Source organism: Nicotiana tabacum, chromosome 8, assembly GCF_000715075.1.
Source record: "Nicotiana tabacum cultivar K326 chromosome 8, ASM71507v2, whole genome shotgun sequence".
Classification (NCBI taxonomy): Eukaryota; Viridiplantae; Streptophyta; class Magnoliopsida; order Solanales; family Solanaceae; genus Nicotiana; species Nicotiana tabacum.
In genome coordinates, this window is record NC_134087.1 from 12,411,765 (window position 1) to 12,430,635 (window position 18,871).

The 18,871-nt window shown below is 38.1% G+C and overlaps 1 protein-coding gene across 1 annotated transcript; it reads left to right on the top strand.

The window, feature by feature from the left end:
• Positions 1-358: 358 nt before the first annotated feature.
• LOC107827548 (calnexin homolog 1-like) lies at positions 359-9,349 on the top strand. The gene is made up of 7 exons (XM_075218979.1): positions 359-507; positions 632-701; positions 1,944-2,114; positions 7,449-8,401; positions 8,499-8,570; positions 8,652-8,771; positions 8,905-9,349. Exons 1-7 carry the CDS (start codon positions 415-417, stop codon positions 9,043-9,045), a joined length of 1,620 nt encoding a protein of 539 aa, XP_075075080.1. The 5' UTR covers positions 359-414; the 3' UTR covers positions 9,046-9,349.
• The last annotated feature ends 9,522 nt before the right edge of the window (positions 9,350-18,871 follow it).

The window sequence follows — 18,871 nt, forward strand, 5'->3', positions numbered from 1 at the left end:
GATGACGATTATAATTTCATCAATTGCCACGTTCACATCCATTGATACCTTTACGGTAATAATTTTGTCTTCTTTCAGACTTATCACATACTGCTATCACATTCTCTTAAGAGAATGAGAATGAAAGCAAATTCAATGGGACGAGTTTTCAATTCTTTGCCCATAATCATACATGAATTTGATCATGGCAAGACATAAAATTTTATCATTTTGGGTGGTTATAATTTCTTTCAAACTCCATTAGAGTTACAATCAAAATTTATCTTCTTTGCTTGTATTTAAAATCGAATTATAGAATTTCAAGAATTTAAAAGAGAAAAATAAAGTAAAATACTTACCTTAAATCGAGAATTTAATCATGAAGGAGTTCAAGAAATTGTATGATCTAATTCTCTCTTTGCACCATATTTGGTTATGGAAGAGCGGAATCGAAGGATTTGGACGCAATATTCATTGTTGCTATTGGCCGGTTGCTTCGTCTCTCAACTATATGCCTCTTCAGATGTGGTAAGATAAATATCTTTACTTAGTTACGTGTATGTTCATGTTTGTCTTTGCAATAGCGTGTCTACTGAATCATTTTTTAACGATATATGTGTTGGTTGAGATCTGGCTGCCTTCTCTTATATAGAAATTTTACGAGTCATTCGATAAGGCATTTGATGGGCGATGGATTGTGTCTGAGAAAGAGGAATATAATGGTAAGATTTTTTGTCTGGATCTGTTCAGTATTCCTTTAGAATTTGACTTTTCTATGTATGGTATTATCATAGTGTATGATTTTTTTAAATAAGTGTGGTGTCCGACGCTTGCACACACCTGCTAATTTCGCGTTATACCTGCTACCTTCCACCATCAACAAGTGCATGGTAACTCTATCCACCAAGGCTTGGATTGATGGAAAGAAATTGGACGGGGTCAGGATTTGAACCTGAGACCTCAAGTTCTCACCCCACTTCATTGACCCCTAGGCCACACCCTTGGGGGAAGATCCTTATAGTTGAAAAGTTGAATTGATTAAGAACATCACACCAATGCTTAAGATTTGGAATTTGAATTGTAAAGTTATGGAAGTGTATACAAATTTCTGTCATCCAAGTTGAAATGTAAAGTGAGACGGATGGGGTGTTTTATTGGGGTACTCATTGCTAAACTCATGTTAAAATTGTAAGATAATTTTGAATTTGATGGATGAATGCATTTAAGGATGGGGACGTGGTGCATTTGATTATGTTCTCTCTTTGAACTGCAACTCTATGGCTAATGCATTATTATTAGGAATCCAACTTCGTTTTCCGGGAGAGACATTCTATTTGATGTCCTACCCTTGCCTGAGGGTGGAGTGGTGGCATATTATACTAATAATATCGTATAGAAACTTAGAGAAGTATGCTAATTAAAGTCTTTAATGTTTTAATATTGCTAAAACCGAGTGGAGTGATATTCATTACTATAATATCTTTGTGATGTTACTTGTGACAGCATCATTCTATACCTACAAAATCAAGGCAAATAAGGTGATAAAGATATTTTGTGTTGTCATTTAAGTATATACTATCATTTAATTTCTGTGAAGGTGTACTATATATTTTCCACCCTGCCAAATTTTTGAACACTGCCAAATCCATCAATACTCTGCAGATGCTGCAGGAGTGTGTTCACAGTGACAGATATGGCACAGAATCCATTTGTTTCGAAGCGATGTAGAACTCCTTGATTCTGTTTGTCATTAGCCGTAAAATAATTCTCGCTAGAATTTGTCTTATGCCTTTGTGCAATGCCTTTACGTCTATAATGCTAAGTCGGACTTTGATGGTTTAGATAAATTTCTCCCTGAAGAGCTTCTTATATCTTTGTGCAATGTCTCTATGTTTGTGATGCTGAGTCAATCTTTGGTGTGTTGAAGTTTCAAGCGTTCATATTGAGTTGTAATTGTGTCTCAGGTGTGTGGAAACATGCCAAGAGTGAAGGGCATGATGACTATGGGCTTCTTGTGAGTGAGAAGGCAAGGAAATATGCTATTGTCAAGGAGCTCAATGATGTTGTCGACCTCAAAGATGGAACTGTGGTTCTTCAATATGAAGTTCGCCTCCAGGATGGGCTTGAATGTGGTGGTGCTGTTGGGAATAAACCCCTTACCAAAATAATATTCACGGTAATAAAGCGGAATAATAATGTAGCACCGAGATACGGTAATTAACAAGAATAAAAGAGTAACAATGACACCAAGATTTTTACGTGGAAAACCCTTCTGAATAAGGGAAAAAAAACCACGACCCCGAGAGGAGCAACTGATATCACTATAGTAAGGAATTTTACACTTTGTAGGTCGGAGGTAAATACTCCAAAGACCACTACAACACTCAAAAGAAATAACCCTCTTTTGATATTCCCACCTCACTACAATATCGCTCACTCTCTATTTTCCTCACAGACTATTTTCTTATACCTTGTCTGTGAAACCTCACTCTTTCTTTCTCTCTTTGTTGGTGTGAAGAAATGAGAGTTGAAACTCTCCTTTTATAGCCAAAGCTTCACCCTCTAAAGCCTACAATATTTGACAATTTACACACATTTTTCACAATTCAACAAAGTTGGCTACCAAACCAAAGAAATTCAACAAGGTTGGCTACCAACCAAACCAAGTCAACAAGGTTGGCTACCAAACCAAAGAAAACTCTTATTAGGCACATGCCTAATACTTCTTCAATGAGATGGACATCATCAATCTCCCCCTCCAGTCTCATTCATCCAGAGGAGGTAGCACTGTCTTCTAGTTTGAATGCATGCCGACAAGTTCTTTGCATAGCTCGAACTTGTTCCTTGGTACCACCTTGGTCAGCATATCTGCGGGATTCTCATTTGTAGAAATCTTCAAGACTTTTAGAGATTCATCATCTACCATTTCTCGAATCCAATGATATCTCACATCAATGTGTTTGGTCCTTGCATGGTACATAGAGTTCTTGCTAAGGTCTATTGCACTTTGACTGTCACAATAGACGACATACTCCTTCTGATGCAATCCAAGCTCTTGAAGGAATCGCTTGAGCCATATCATCTCCTTGCCAGTTTCTGTAGCAGCAATGTACTCTGCTTCAGTTGTTGAAAGTGCAACGCACTTTTGCAACTTAGACTGCCATGATATAGCTCCCCTGAAAATGTAAACAAATATCCAGTACTGGATTTTCTGTTGTCAATGTCACCTGCCATATCAGCATCTGTATAGCCCTTCAAGATTGGATCAGATCCTCCAAAGCACAAACAATCTCCCGTGGTACCTCTCAGGTACCTGAGTATCCACTTGACTGCTTCCCAATGTTCCTTTCCAGGATTTTCAAGAAACCTGCTGACAACACCAACTGCGTGAGCAATATCAGGTCTAGTACATACCATTGCATACATCAAGCTTCCGACTGCTGAAGAATAAGGAACTTTAGCCATGTTCCCTTTCTCTTCCACTGTTGTAGGACACATCTTTTTACTCAACTTTAGATGACCAGCAAGAGGTGTGCTGACTGGCTTAGCATTCTTCATGTTGAAGCGTTCTAGTACACGTTCAATGTACTTCTCCTGAGATAGCCACAACTTTCTACTTGTTCTCTCTCGAACTATCTTCATCCCTAGAATTTGTTGTGCTGGGCCCAAGTCCTTCATATCAAATGACTTGGACAGATCTCCTTTCAACTTTGCTATCAACCCCTTGTCTTTTCCTACAATTAGCATGTCATCCACATACAACAACAATATAATAAAGTTATTCTCAGAAAATCTTTTGAAGTATACAAATGGATCAGAATAGGTCTTTAGGTATGTTTGACTTTTCATGAATGAATCAAACTTCATGTACCACTGCCTTGGTGCCTGCTTCAATCCATAAAGACTCTTATTCAATTTGCACACCATGTGTTTCTTTCCAGCTACTTCAAATCCTTCTGGTTGCTCCATATAAATCTCCTCTTCCAAATCTCCATGAAGAAATGCAGTTTTCACATCCAACTGCTCCACTTCAAGATCTAGGCTAGCTGCTAAGCTCAAAATTGTTCGAATAGAAGTCATTTTAACAACGGGGGAGAAAATTTCGTCAAAATCAATACCTTTCTTTTGTTCGAAGCCTTTAACCACCAATCGAGCTTTGTATCTGACCAGCTTGCCATCTCCATCTTTCTTGAGTTTAAAGACCCATTTGCATTTGAGTGGTCTTTTACCCTTTGGAAGTTCAACCAGCTTGTATGTGCCATTTTTCTGGAGAGATTCCATCTCTTCTTGCATAGCTTTCATCCACTGGTTCTTTTCTGGATGGGACAACACCTCCTTAAGACTTTCTGGCTCCCCCTCATCACTGATGAGGACATACTCTGTGGAAGGGTACCTGCGTGACTCTACCCTTGGCCTCTCTGATCTCCTCAGAGGTTGATGTTGTTCTTCTCCCTGAGTGGGGTGCTCCACTTCCTCGACACCTTCATCAAGTTGCTCCCCCTGCTCAATAACCTCACCAGGTTGCTCCCCCTGCTCGGCAACCTCGTCGGTCGTACTTTCTGCACTTGTGGGATTGTTAGAAGTAGAAGGAATAGTAACAAAGTTAGGAATTATACCATTCTTCGCCTTTTCTGACATATCAGCAGCAGTTCTAACTTCACTTTCTCGGAAGACTACATCTCTACTTCTGATGACCTTCTTCTTTACAGGATCCCACAGTCTGTACCCGAACTCTTCATCTCCATATCCGATAAATATGCAGGGAATAGATTTATCATCCAGCTTTGTTCTCTGCTCTTTTGGTACATGTGCAAAAGCTCTGCAACCGAACACCTTCAGATGCGAGTAGGACACCTCCTTGTTGGTCCAGACTCTCTCTGGGATTTCAAACGCCAACGGAACTGATGGACTCCTATTGATCAGGTAACAGGCTGTCTGAACTGCTTCACCCCAGAATGACTTAGGCAGTTTAGCCATTCTGAGCATGCTTCTCACCTTCTCCACAATGGTGCGGTTCATCCTCTCGGCTACGCCATTGTGCTGTGGGGTTCCAGGAACTGTCTTTTCATGTCTGATCCCATGACTTGAACAATACTCTTCAAATTCCCTTGAAGTGTACTCACCTCCATTGTCACTTCGGAGACGCTTTAGCTTTCGACCCGTCTCCCTTTCTACTAGAGCATGAAACTTCTGGAAAACTTGAAACACCTGATCTTTGGTTTTCAAAATATAAACCCATAATTTTCGTGAAGCATCATCAATAAAAGTAACAAAATATTTGTTACCGCCCATTGATTCAATTTCCATTGGGCCGCAAACATCAGAATATACTAAATCAAGTATATTCAATTTTCTTTCAGACGATGTCTGAAATGAGACTCTATGCTGCTTACCAAATAAACAGTAGTCACAAGGTTTTACAGTTGTACCTTTGGCATAAGAAATGAGTGATTTCTTGGCAAGAATCTGCAATCCCTTCTCGCTCATATGACCCATTCTTTTGTGCCATAAATCTACAGAAATCTCATCTTGTGCCGCGTTCAATTCACCTTGGCATATTTCTGCATTTGTCCTGTACAACGTGCCACGAGCAACTCCCTTTGCAATCACCAATGATCCCTTAGCGAGTCTCCACTTTTGATTTGCAAAATAACTCTCGTATCCATCTCGGTCTAAAGCAATTCCCGAGATCAAGTTCATCCGCAAATCAGGTACATGCCGCACATCCTTTAGAACCAATGTGCATCCGACATTTGTCTTGATACAAATGTCACCAATCCCCGCAATCTTTGAGTAACTTGTGTTACCCATTTTCACTGTGCCGAAATCACCTGCTACATATCTGCAAAAAAGATCTCTTACCGGTGTGGCATGGTGAGATGCCGCTGTGTCAACCACCCATTCCGACTCTGGACCTGACAGGTGCATGCATTCCTCTTCCTCATTTATAAAGAGGACAACATTATCATTATTTTGCACCATGGCGGCTGTGTTGTCGTCATTCTTCTGGCCACTGGTTTCACCTTTGCCCTTCCTTGGATTTGGGCAATCTCTTTTGAAGTGACCTGGTTGATTACAGTTGTAGCAATTTCTGACTCTTGATTTGGATCGGTTTTTTGACTTCCCACGAGCTCCAGATCTACCATAGTTGTTCGAACTCCTTTGATAACTCCTGCCTCTACCTTCTGTGATGAGAGCCTGTCCTTGATTTTCAGGCTTCTTTCTCATCTTCTCATTGAGTAGAAGAGCCGATGTGACATCTTTCAACTCAATAGTAGTCTTACCGTGCAGGATGGTTGTTGCCAAATTATCGTACGAAGATGGCAACGAGTTCAATAGCAAGATGGCTTTATCTTCTTCCTCGATTTTCACTCCGAGGTTGGCAAGCTGTGTGATTAGTCCGTTAAACACATTTAAATGTGACAAAAAATTCGTACCTTCACTCATGTGTAGGGCGTATAACTGCTTCTTCAGGTACAATTTATTTGTCAGCGTTTTGGACATGTATAGGCTTTCCAACCTTGTCCAAATTCCACGTGCAGTGTCTTCATCAATGATGTTATTTACCACATCATCTGATAAGTGCAACCTGATTGCACTAGCAGCTCTTTCATCCAAGTCAGCCCAATCCTCAGCTTTCATGGTATCAGGCTTTTTGGAATCAACATCTAGAACCTTGTGTAATCCTTGTTGGATGAGCAGATCTCTCATCCTTCTTTGCCATGTTGAGAAACCGTTATCTCCATTGAATTTTGCTACCTCGTACTTTACTCCGGACATTTTTATTTTTCACCAAGTATAGTACTACCGACAGTGAATAGTATTTAGTGAACGAGCAGAACCTGTGCTCTGATACCAGTTGTTGGGAATAAACCCCTTACCAAAATAATATTCACGGTAATAAAGCGGAATAATAATGTAGCACCGAGATACGGTAATTAACAAGAATAAAAGAGTAACAATGACACCAAGATTTTTACGTGGAAAACCCTTCTGAATAAGGGAAAAAAACCACGACCCCGAGAGGAGCAACTGATATCACTATAGTAAGGAATTTTACACTTTGTAGGTCGGAGGTAAATACTCCAAAGACCACTACAACACTCAAAAGAAATAACCCTCTTTTGATATTCCCACCTCACTACAATATCGCTCACTCTCTATTTTCCTCACAGACTATTTTCTTATACCTTGTCTGTGAAACCTCACTCTTTCTTTCTCTCTTTGTTGGTGTGAAGAAATGAGAGTTGAAACTCTCCTTTTATAGCCAAAGCTTCACCCTCTAAAGCCTACAATATTTGACAATTTACACACATTTTTCACAATTCAACAAAGTTGGCTACCAAACCAAAGAAATTCAACAAGGTTGGCTACCAACCAAACCAAGTCAACAAGGTTGGCTACCAAACCAAAGAAAACTCTTATTAGGCACATGCCTAATACTTCTTCAATGAGATGGACATCATCAGGTGCTTATCTTAAATACCTCCGGCCCCAGGAGGCAGGTTGGATTCCCAAGGAATTCAACAACGAGTCTCCCTATACTATAATGTTTGGACCAGATAAATGTGGAGCCACAAATAAGGTTCACTTCATCTTGAAACACAAGAATCCTAAGAGTGGGGAGTACATCGAGCACCACCTTAAGTTTCCACCATCTGTACCTTCTGACAAACTAACCCATGTCTACACTGCTGTGCTGAAACCAGACAATGAGTTGCTGATCTTGATTGACGGGGAAGAGAAAAAGAAGGCAAACTTCCTTTCAGATGATGATTTTGAGCCACCTCTCATTCCTGCAGAGACCATTCCAGATCCAGAAGATAAGAAGCCCGAGGACTGGGATGAGAGGGCGAAAATTCCAGACCCAGATGCTAAGAAACCAGATGATTGGGACGAGGATGCACCAATGGAAATTGAAGATGAAGATGCTGAGAAGCCTGAGGGATGGTTGGATGACGAGCCTGAAGAGATCGATGATCCTGAGGCAACAAAGCCTGAAGATTGGGTTGATGAGGAAGATGGTGAATGGGAGGCTCCAAAAATTGATAACCCGAAGTGTGCAGAAGGCCCTGGATGTGGGGAGTGGAAAAGACCAATGAAGAGTAATCCAGCTTACAAGGGAAAATGGCATGCTCCACTGATTGACAATCCCAATTACAAGGGTATTTGGAAGCCAAGGGATATTCCAAATCCTAACTACTTCAAACTCGACAGGCCCAATTTTGAGCCTATTGCAGCAATTGGCATTGAAATCTGGACAATGCAAGATGGTATATTATTTGACAATATCTTGATAGCAAGTGATGAGAAAGTTGCAGAATCATACAGGAATACTGCATGGAAGCCCAAGTTTGATGCAGAAAAAGAGAAACAGAAGGCTGAGGAAGTAGCAAGCTCTGGTGGGCTCAAAGGATTCCAGGTAATTGATTATACTTTCTTCACCACATTCCATCGTTCTTGTTTTTTTTTTTTGTATTTCGTCACTTTGACTTGAGATATATTGGAACAATCTGCAGAAAGTGGTATTTGATCTTCTCTACAAGGTGGCTGACATCCCCTTGTTGGGTGAACACAAGTCTAAAGTACTGGTGAGTGTGAATGACTGGTGTTCTGTGTTGCATGTTGTTTCATGTGTGCATGTGTGACTAATGCATAGACTTGTCGTGTAGGATCTTCTTGAGAAAGCCGAGACACAGCCTAATCTCACAATTGGTGTTGTCATTTCAATCATAATTGTCATTTTCACAGTTCTCTTGAAGCTCATCTTCGGCGGGAAGAAACAGCAACCTGTAAGTCCGAACTAAGCCTCAGCTTTTCCCCCATTCCCTCCCCCAAAGCAAAAAGGAAAAAGAAAGAAATATCCCACCTGCTTTCCTGCTTGCAACGGATATGTTTTTGATAAAAGAATTCTTGCTTGCGCAGGCAAGAGCTACTGCAGAACCTAAGAAAAGTGATGGTGCTGAGGCATCAACTTCTAACAGCCAAGGAGCTACAGAGGAGAAAGAAGAGCAGAATGAGGATGCTGCCGCTGCTCCTCGTAGGAGGACTAGACGTGATAATTAGTGATGGGCGAAGAAGTAAGTTCTAGAAGGACTTGGATGTTTGAGTTAGGTGACTTCTTCTCCCCTGCTTTACCAAATGGCCAGGCCAGCAAACATTTTCCCAAAAGTTTATATTTTTTTTCCTCGGAACAGGCAATGTTTGACAATGTACAATGAGATAGATCCATATAATTTGGATTCTTGTTCAAGTTGCTTATATAGGCTGTCGTAGATTCTCTTTGTTAAGTTTATTTTAGTCCTCTTGCTGTATTTGACCTTCAGTTTTTTGATGTCTCAAAGTTAATAGTCTCTTCTTTTCCTTCCAACAGCCTTAGAGCAAGGTAATAGCTACGGCTCACAGAAAATTGATAACACATGCAGCGAAAATGGATTCTAATAATCTGGTAGTTTTTAGTTTTGTGAAAGAGAGATTTATGTTATATCCTTTTTACGAATCCTCTGATTAATATTCTTTAGTCACACACATCCCAAACTGTCAACCGAGTGAACTCGTAATGGCAGTTACAGCTAAGACCATCCATACAAGCCCGGGCTTATGATGTTAGGGATCTGTTCATGAATAAACTGTTCAAGATAAGAGAGTACTTTGTATACATGTATACTTTCTTTGGTACTACTGTACCGCCTTTGTTGTATTCTCAATTCTCAACTCAAAGTCAATGAAACAGTAACCAAAACATTCAGCTATGTTAATAAGGTGGGTATGTGATTACAACTCGAATAGGAAAAGGTCATAACCAATTAACACAAGACAATAGGAATTCCAGAAGAAAGAGGTGAGAAACCAGAAGAAAGGAGATGGGAATCAGAGTTCACTCATAACAGAATTGCCTGCCTCTTAATGCCAGACTTTTCTGTAACAAACTCTGTCCTTATATTCACGTGATCCTCCACCTTTCCAAACGTAATCCTCAAGTCTTAGCTGGTGCAATTATTTTTCTAGAACTCCTATGTGGCAGACCCATGAGTTTTTTTCTTGTGGCCTCCTTGTTGTCATTTCTGTCAGCATTTACTGGATTTGTATTCACAACAGCCTTCCAGATATGCATGTTGGGCTGGCCTATGGTACCTTATGATGTTAATATGCGTATGTTTGTTTATAGTTAAAATAGCACAGTATAACTAGTTTTCGGACTGGTCATTCAAAAATAACCACCGTTTACCGAGTCAATGAAAATACACAATATTTTGGTGCAACAGAGGCCGGTCCAGCATAATATACTGGAGTTCGGTGCACCTGTGTATGAATTCCAACATATTATGCTGGACCGGTATACTTTGCTGGCTCCAGTATAATATACTGGAGCACCGGTGCTCCAAACTCCACTATATTATGCTGCACAGATATACTTGCTGGACTCCAGTATATTATGCTGGAGTTTTAGTGTACTTATGTTGGAACTCTATTATATTATGCTGGAGTTCCAACATACTTATCCTGGGACTCCAATATAATATGCTGGAGTTCAAGTATACTTATGCTGGAACTCCAGCATAATATACTAGCGTATTTTTTGAGTTTTAAATAGTGTTTTCGCTCAAATTTATCTTTACATGAAAAGTGACTAAATTTAAATTACTTTTGAAACTGAGCTATTTTTGAACGACCGGTTGTAAATCTGGCTATTTTTGAATTTCTCCTTTGTTTATAAGATTACTTTTTTTGGCTCGAGTACTTTCTTAAAACTTGGGAGCTTATATTCTATCTATTACTATTCTATAAGTAAGAGTTAAGCAGCTCTCTGTTAGCATGCTAGCTCGCTCATGAGGGTATTTTCGATATTTCTCATATTTTTGTGCTTTCATGATACTGTAGTGAGTGTGCTTTGTCCCTATGGGCCCCACTTGAGCCTCATTTTCATATCTGATGTCAACAAATGTACTCTAATGTGGGCTCCATTAGCTGCCTTTTGATGTTTATCATGACCATGTGGGCCCCAATTTAATTTATCATTCAATAATCAGCTCTCTATTTGAATTACAAATCAAATTATCTTATTTAAGAGTACCTTATAGTTAAGTTTGATTTTTTATGTAATTATACAGAATTTACAAGAAGAAAAAAAGTAGGACAACTTTGATTATGCATGATCACTGAATTTTAAGAAAACACTTGATTATCCGAATAAAAAAAGATTATATATTTATTTATGACTCAAATAAAAAAAACATGAGAGAAAACAGATGGACTCAATCCAAGTATACAACTTAGCCGAGATTGATCAAACACCCAAGAAGAAAAATGCCACGTAGCTCAAAAATCAAATAAGGTAAAACTAAAATTCCACATGGTATTTCTAAAGATAAGAACTCTACTTGAACAAAGAGCGATAATGCACTGAAGGACAAAACAATTGAGTGCCTAAATCAATATAATAGGGGTTTCTGAGAAGTAACAAGGTATATGCCAAGTGACTTACTCACTAATGCGCTCGGTCTTTCCCCATTCCCCACTGCCCGCATAACACAATTAGTGTTCTCACAACTTTGACCAGTTAAGATACCATGTAACACATTCAGGCAACGAATACTATGAGCACACAAGAGTCAAACAAGATTAACAATAAAAAAAAACCATTAAGGACATGAATAATTAAGCTAGACTAATAACAAAGCAGTGATATATTCTGCTTCCTAAGAACACAACTATCAGGGAGCTGGTAGAATTGCACCAACAAAAAGTACATCCCCATTGTATATTTTTAATTAGTTTCATTTCGATTTGACTTTTGATGTAGCTTAAAAGGTAATCAATTTGTATTCTTAGTTTTGAAATATCTTGAATCATATTGTATAGATTTCTTCTAGCTTTGTTTTATGACCTGTAAATAAAAGTTTTTTTATGTTAAATAAAAAATTAATAAGGTTCTTGGGCCCGGGCACAGCCCGTGCAACATCCGACTAGTATATATATCAAATTACCTTATTTGATTTTTGAGCTACGTGGCGTTTTTCTTCTTGGGTGTTTGATCAATCTCGGCTAAGTTGTATACTTGGATTGAGTCCATCTGTTTTCTCTCATGTTTTTTTATTTGAATCATAAATAAATATGTAATCCTTTTTTATTCGGATGATCAAGTGTTTTCTTAAAATTCAGTGATCATGAATAATCAAAATTGTCCTACTTTTTTTTCTTCCAGTAAATTCTCTATAATTACATAAAAAGTTAAACTTAACTATAAGGTACTCTTAAATAAGGTAATTTGATCTGTAATTCAAATAGAGAGCTGGTTATTGAATGATAAATTAAATTGGGGCCCACATGGTCATGATAAACATCAAAATGCTGCTAATGGAGCTCGCATGAGAGTACATTTGTTGACATCAAATATGAAAAGGAGGCTAAGGTGGGGCTCATAGGGACAAAGCACATCCACTAAAGCATCATGAAAACATAACAACAACAACAATCCAGTGTAATCCCACAAGTGGGGTCTGGGGAGGGTAATATGTACGCAGACCTTACCTCTACCCCGAGGGGCAGAGAGGCTGTTTCCAGGAGACCCTCGGCTCAAAGAGGCAACAAGAGACACTATGAGAAATACCCTCACGAGCAAGCTAGCATGTTGACGGAGAGCTGCTTAACTCTTTTTTTTTTTAGTCAGAAAGATAATTTATATCATATAAGTTTAAACAAGTACATCACACATGTTAAGTAGATGCATAAGAGGCATCATTTGTACAAAGCTAGAGGTGGTTACTAGGTCACCCGTATGAGAACCATATCTAGTACTAGAATTAAAAGTAGACATCACACTACTATTTGTAGACAACACACTACTAGATAAAGTATTACTATTATACAAAATATTTGAACTAGAGAGTGATTGTGCTGAAGCCCTAGAGTCATTCCTAATTAGTCTTCGTTGTAACGTGCCCTGTTGATCTTGTTGGTAAGAAGGCATAACAAAAAGTGACGGTCTTCCAAAAAGTATGCATTGATCCTTTGAATGCATAGCTCCATATGTAGCTAGGCTATCGACAACACAATTTTGCTCTCTGTAGATGTTTTGTAGTGGTGGACTATCCAGTTGTAGGAGTAAGAACCTGTAGTAATTAATAATATTAGTATGTTGCATTGTAGGTGAGTTAAACATATCTATTACTGCACGGACATCAGTCTCAATGACGAGTGGTTTAAGATGTTGTTGTACATCAATTTTGAGTCCCATGAGGAGTGCAAGAAGTTCTGTTTGAGCACTTGTTCCTTCTTTTGCGGTTCCTGCAAATCCTATAATCCAGTTTCCTTGTATGTTTCTAAAAACACCACCAATGCCATATTTGCCCTTATCCGGGGAACAAGACCCATCAATATTCAGTTAATAAGTGGCTTGGTATGGTGGATGCTATTTTATATAAAGGGTTGTTAGAGAACGATGTTTTATTGAAGGATTTGTTAAGAAGTAAAACTCAGCAGCCGTTTTTATAATACAAGATATATTAAGAGTGACTTTTTGGTGTTTTAGTATTTGTTTATTTCTTACTATCCAAAGGTGCCACAGAGCAAACAGAATTAGTGTTGTATAAGGAATATTATGAGGGGTCGGTAATGAGGGGGTGTGTATAAGTTGGTATAACCAACTGAGATTAGTATGTTGCGACATAGGAGAACTAGTGGGAGTAATTGGGACCCTTAGGGCAGTCCAAAGCTGTCTAGCATTAGGACAGTCAAAAAATAAATGGAGTATTATTTCAAGGTCCATGTTGCATTGCTGGCATATGGCTGAATTAATGATACCTAGTTGTGCGAGATACGTTGCTGTTGGAAGTCTGTCATGGCAAAGTAGCCATAAGAAGAAAGCAATTTTTGGTGGAATGTAGAGTTTCCAAATCCACCTATAGGCCTGTGATGGGGGTATGCTAATATGATGTGTAATTTTTAATAAAGTATTGTATATAGATTTGGTTGTAAAGATACCATTTTCTGTTAGAGCCCAGTAAATTTGATCACACGTTGCAGGTGTGGTAGACATATAAATATTGGTGATTAATGAATGTAACTATGTTGGTAAAGTGAAAGGTAAGGTGTCTAAATGCCAAGTATTGTTATAGTAGTAATTTGAAACTAATTTTCTCTCCTCATGTTGTGGTAGAGGTACATGTATATAGTTACGAAGTGTATTATTTTGGATGATCCAGGGATCAGTCCAAAACCTAACATGTTGTCCCGTTGTAAGATTTCACTTATACCCTAAACGACAGTAGGACCATCCTTTAATAATATTACGCCAAGTATAGGAACCTTGGACTTTTATCAATTGTTGTGGTCGTAGATTAATATGTAATAACACTTGTGCCCACAGTTGATGTGGGTTGTTAAACAATCTCCATGCAAGACTAGCATGTAATGCCTGGTTCTTGATACTCAGGTTTTGTATACCTAAGCTCCCTTGGTGGATAGGTTGTGTAACTGTAAACCACTTAATCAAATGAAGTTTTTTCTTTTGTGGTGTTGTACCCCAAAAAATATTTCATTGATACCGATTAAGGTAAGTAATTATATAAGCAGAGATATTTATATATTGCATCAGATGATTAGGAAGGTGGTTTAAAGTAGATCTAATTAGAGCAGCCCTTCCTACCTTTGATAAAAAAGTTGTCTTCCAACCTGCTAGTTTGTTTTTGAAATTGTCTAGTAGAAATTGGTAATTTTTTTTGATGGTTTATTTATAAATATGGGAAAATCTAAATACCTTCCAAAACTTTTTCCTTCATTCATATGAAATGGTTGAAGAATAGTTTGTCTGATAGGAGGTTTGCAATTCTTTGAGAAATAAATTTTGGATTTCTCAAAATTGATAGTTTGACCCAACTGGTGTTTGAACTGAGTGAGGGTATTAACAATTGATTGACATGTCGTAGCAGTAATTTGAGATGTAAGGATAATGTCATCAACAAATAACAAATGGGATAGTTGAGGTCCCCTTTTTGCTAAGGAAATTGGTATCCATGCCTGATAATCAACTGCTGTATTTATGCTTCTTGATAGCATTTTCAGGCATAAAATAAATAGATACGGTGATAAGGGATCTCCCTGTCTAATGCCTCTTGTGGGTGTAAAGTAATCAGTTGGATTACCATTAATTAAAATTGAAGTAGACGTAGTAGTAATGCATGACATAATTAATTTAATAATATCTTTGGAGAAATTTAAGGTAACTAATATGTTATAAATGAAAGACCATTCTAATTTGTCGAAAGCTTTTTCAAGATCCAGCTTGAGAAGTATATTTAATTTATTACCCTTCATTTTTTGAAAATTATGAATGACCTCTTGAACAATTATAGAATTATCAGTAGCTCTTTTATTTTTCTGGAAGCTAGACTGACTAGGATGAATAATGCGCTCTAGTATTGGTTTTAATCTGTTCACAATAATTTGTGTAATAATCTTGTAAATGGTACAAAGACTAATAATCCTGTATTGTGATATCATGGATGCATTATCATTTTTTGGGATTAGACATATGAAAGTTGTGTTAATAGAAGGATCAATTTGGTAATCATGAAAAACTTTATGGCAGAAATATTTAACAGAGTCACCTATAGTGTCCCAATATTTTTGGTAAAAAAATGGATGAAGACCATCTGGTCCAGGAGCTTTTAGAGGTTGAAAAGATTTTATAGCATTCGTAATTTCATCATTTTGTAAAGGATGTATTAAGCAATGTTGATCCTCTCTTGTTAAGACATTACAAGGAAGGACAATATGTTTTGAATAAGAGACAGTTTTTGTTGTAGTGAACAAATTCTGATAAAATTGAGTAATATTCTCTTTTATTTGATGAGGATTTGTAATCCAGTTTTTCCTTTGATCTTGAATTGCTGTAATTCGATTATGTCTTCTACGATTTATAGTAGATAGGTGAAATAATTTTGTATTTGCATCACCATTATTTAACCAAGTAATGCGGGATTTTAATTTTCAAAAGTCCTCCTCAAGTCTTAGGATTTGATTATATTCCATTTGTAATTGGTGTTCCAGGTTCTGTAGGAAGATACTAGTTGGATAATGAATGGAAGATTGAAGACAACCTAAGCGAGCAAGTATTTTCCTTTTCCTTTTAAAAATATTACCAAAAGTTGATGTGTTCCAGTCTTGTACTATAGTAGTAAATTGGTTTATAGCTAGTAGTAGATGTAAATTATCCGTCCAAGATTGTTTAACAACAGAAGGAAAAGAAGGGTGCGTAGTCCAAATTGTTTCAAATCGAAAAAATGTTTTACGAGGCAAAGGCCTATATTGTAGTTCAAGTTTAATGGGACAATGGTCTGAGTGGGTACGTGGGAAGTGTGTCACCATTGCCTTAGGGAAGTGATTAAGACAATTATAATTAGCTACAATACGATCAATACATTCAAGTTATTAGCCCCATTATGTCTCCCATTAGTCCAGGAATAACGACTTCCTTTATACCCTAAATCTGTTAAATGGAAATAGTTGAAACAGTTTAGTAGTTTATTTGAACGTGAATTATTAATAGGAAGTCCACCAAATTTATCAGCGGCATGAGTTATTTCATTAAAATCTCCTCCTAGAATCCATGGACCTTTGTAATTATCATAAACACACATTATATTTTCCCATAAAAATTGTCTATTTACTAACTCAGTACTAGCATATATGGCAGTGAATAAAAATTTAAAAGGAAAAGGGTGCATCTGAATATGACAATGTATCTCATGTGCAGTAGTTGCCACAAGTTCAACATTAAGAACATTTGAGAGCCATAAAATGGCTATTCCCCCTAGCCTGTCCTATGGCAGCTACCTCGATCAATCCATTGAAGTTGAAGTCCTCCTTCAAGTTTTGCTAAGTTTGATAGTGAGTTTCCAAAAGAAAAACCAAAGAGGGTCTGTTGTAGTCGAGTAAATAGCGAAAATTTCTTCTAAAGTCAGCTGATTGGGCCCCTCTAGAATTCCAGATGATGAAGTTTATATTATTGTTGTTTGAGTCCAGCATGTGACTGCTCCTTGGATTCCTCCAAATGCTGCTGCTCTCTCCTGGGCGAAGACGAAAGGTGGGAAGTAGGAGCATGACATCTTTACCTACGTCTGGATTTGTGGTGGGCCTTATCCGAAAATATACCTTCATTAGCCTTTGAGGACACCTTACGTATATTTTTCTTTCGTATTCCTCCTTCTATACAAATACTTTGATCCCATTGAGACATGCATGAACTGGACGTGTTTCTCTGTTGTAGACGATTGCTGCTTCGAGTTCTGCCTGGAAGTTTATGTCTTGTTCGGGTGAATTGGGATGGTGGGGTGGTGACTGGGATGGTGATGGAGTGGGAGTTGGAGGTGTTATTAGTTCCAATATTGGGAGATGTGGTTCTGGAGGTAGGTATGGTTGAATCCAAGGGGTTGTAGGAGTTGGGAGGAAGGTAGAATTGTAGTTGGATGCGGTGTGGATAAAGGTGAGTGGGATCCCAATATGGTGTTGGGAGATTGAGAGGGTGGTAGGGTGCAAGTTGGAGTGCTTGCATCATCGAAATGGTACTTTCCATAGATATTCATCCCTAGTTGCATTCACTCTGCTACTATTTGAGCAAGATCCCTTGGATTGTTGATTAGAATGGTCACTTCCTGTTGGTTAACCTCTATTGTGAACGTTAATGCATGGTTTTGAAGTCCTATCTCTAGCCAAGAGACTGGAGTGGGTGTTGTCGGAGGTGTTTGGGCAGTGTAGATAATTGTGTTTGGCTCCATGATCAGGTGTTAGGGAGGAAAGGAGTATGGAGTTGGAGTTTGATTGTGTTGTAGTCGGTGGATGTTCTGCTTGGTTGGGTTGGTGGATGGGATTCTTAAGTGATTGAGATTTTGTGGATACATCTTGGAAATTGAGAGACGTAAGGGAAGGATTGATTGAGTGTATTTGTTCCGAATTTGAACAATGAATTGTAAAAGCAACAATCTGAGTGGTGGATATAGGCGGTTTGATCGATGGAGTTGGAGAGTATGTGTTTGACGGAGCTGAAGAAATGATAGTGGAAGCATCATGATTGGCTATTTGCATGGGAGCTATACTAGGATTTTTGGAAGTCGATAGTTTACTGTTTGGGACGGTTGAATCACTTTTGTTTTTATTGGGTGTATTTTGTTGTAGGTTATGTGTTGTAGCTGAATTAGTAGTGTTTGAGAAAGGTAGTAGTCCTTGCATGTGGGAATTGGCAACGTAGCTCTTTGCATGTGTTGTTGTGTGACATTTTTCTGATTGGGCCGAGTGAGTAATTGGCTGTAGTAATAATTGAGTGGGTGTTAGAGGAGGTGAAGTAGGGATTAACGGTTGTGTAATTAAGGAGTGATCATCATTAGAGTCCTTTTGAAAAAGCTTAACAAATTTATTATGATTAAGAGAGTAAGATGTAGAGGTAGGTTTAGTTATATTGAGATTAGTACAAGTGTTAATATGATTAACAGATAATTTAGTAAAAGGAAGGGTATTATGAGTAGTTAACAAGTTTAAATCCTTATCATGCATACCGGATTGGCTCGTCGGATTTGCTAATAACGCTGGCATTTCTGGGGTTTGATTACCTGTGTAGGAGTTCATTTTCCTAATTGACTTCTTAGGAAGTCTTCCATTCATCAGTAGTTTGTAGGTTGGTGGTAGTAGTATAAGGGCTAGTGTTCATAATTTGATTCATTATAGAGATATCAGGATTATTTTCTTTAATTAGATAAGTACAAACTCTTTGATTGTGTCCCATCTGACCACATTTGGTACATAACAAATTTAATCCTTCATACAAAATAATTTGTTTGTGATTTCCAATATAAACATGAGTTCGTAATGGTTGGTCCAAAGGTGCCTCAACACATAA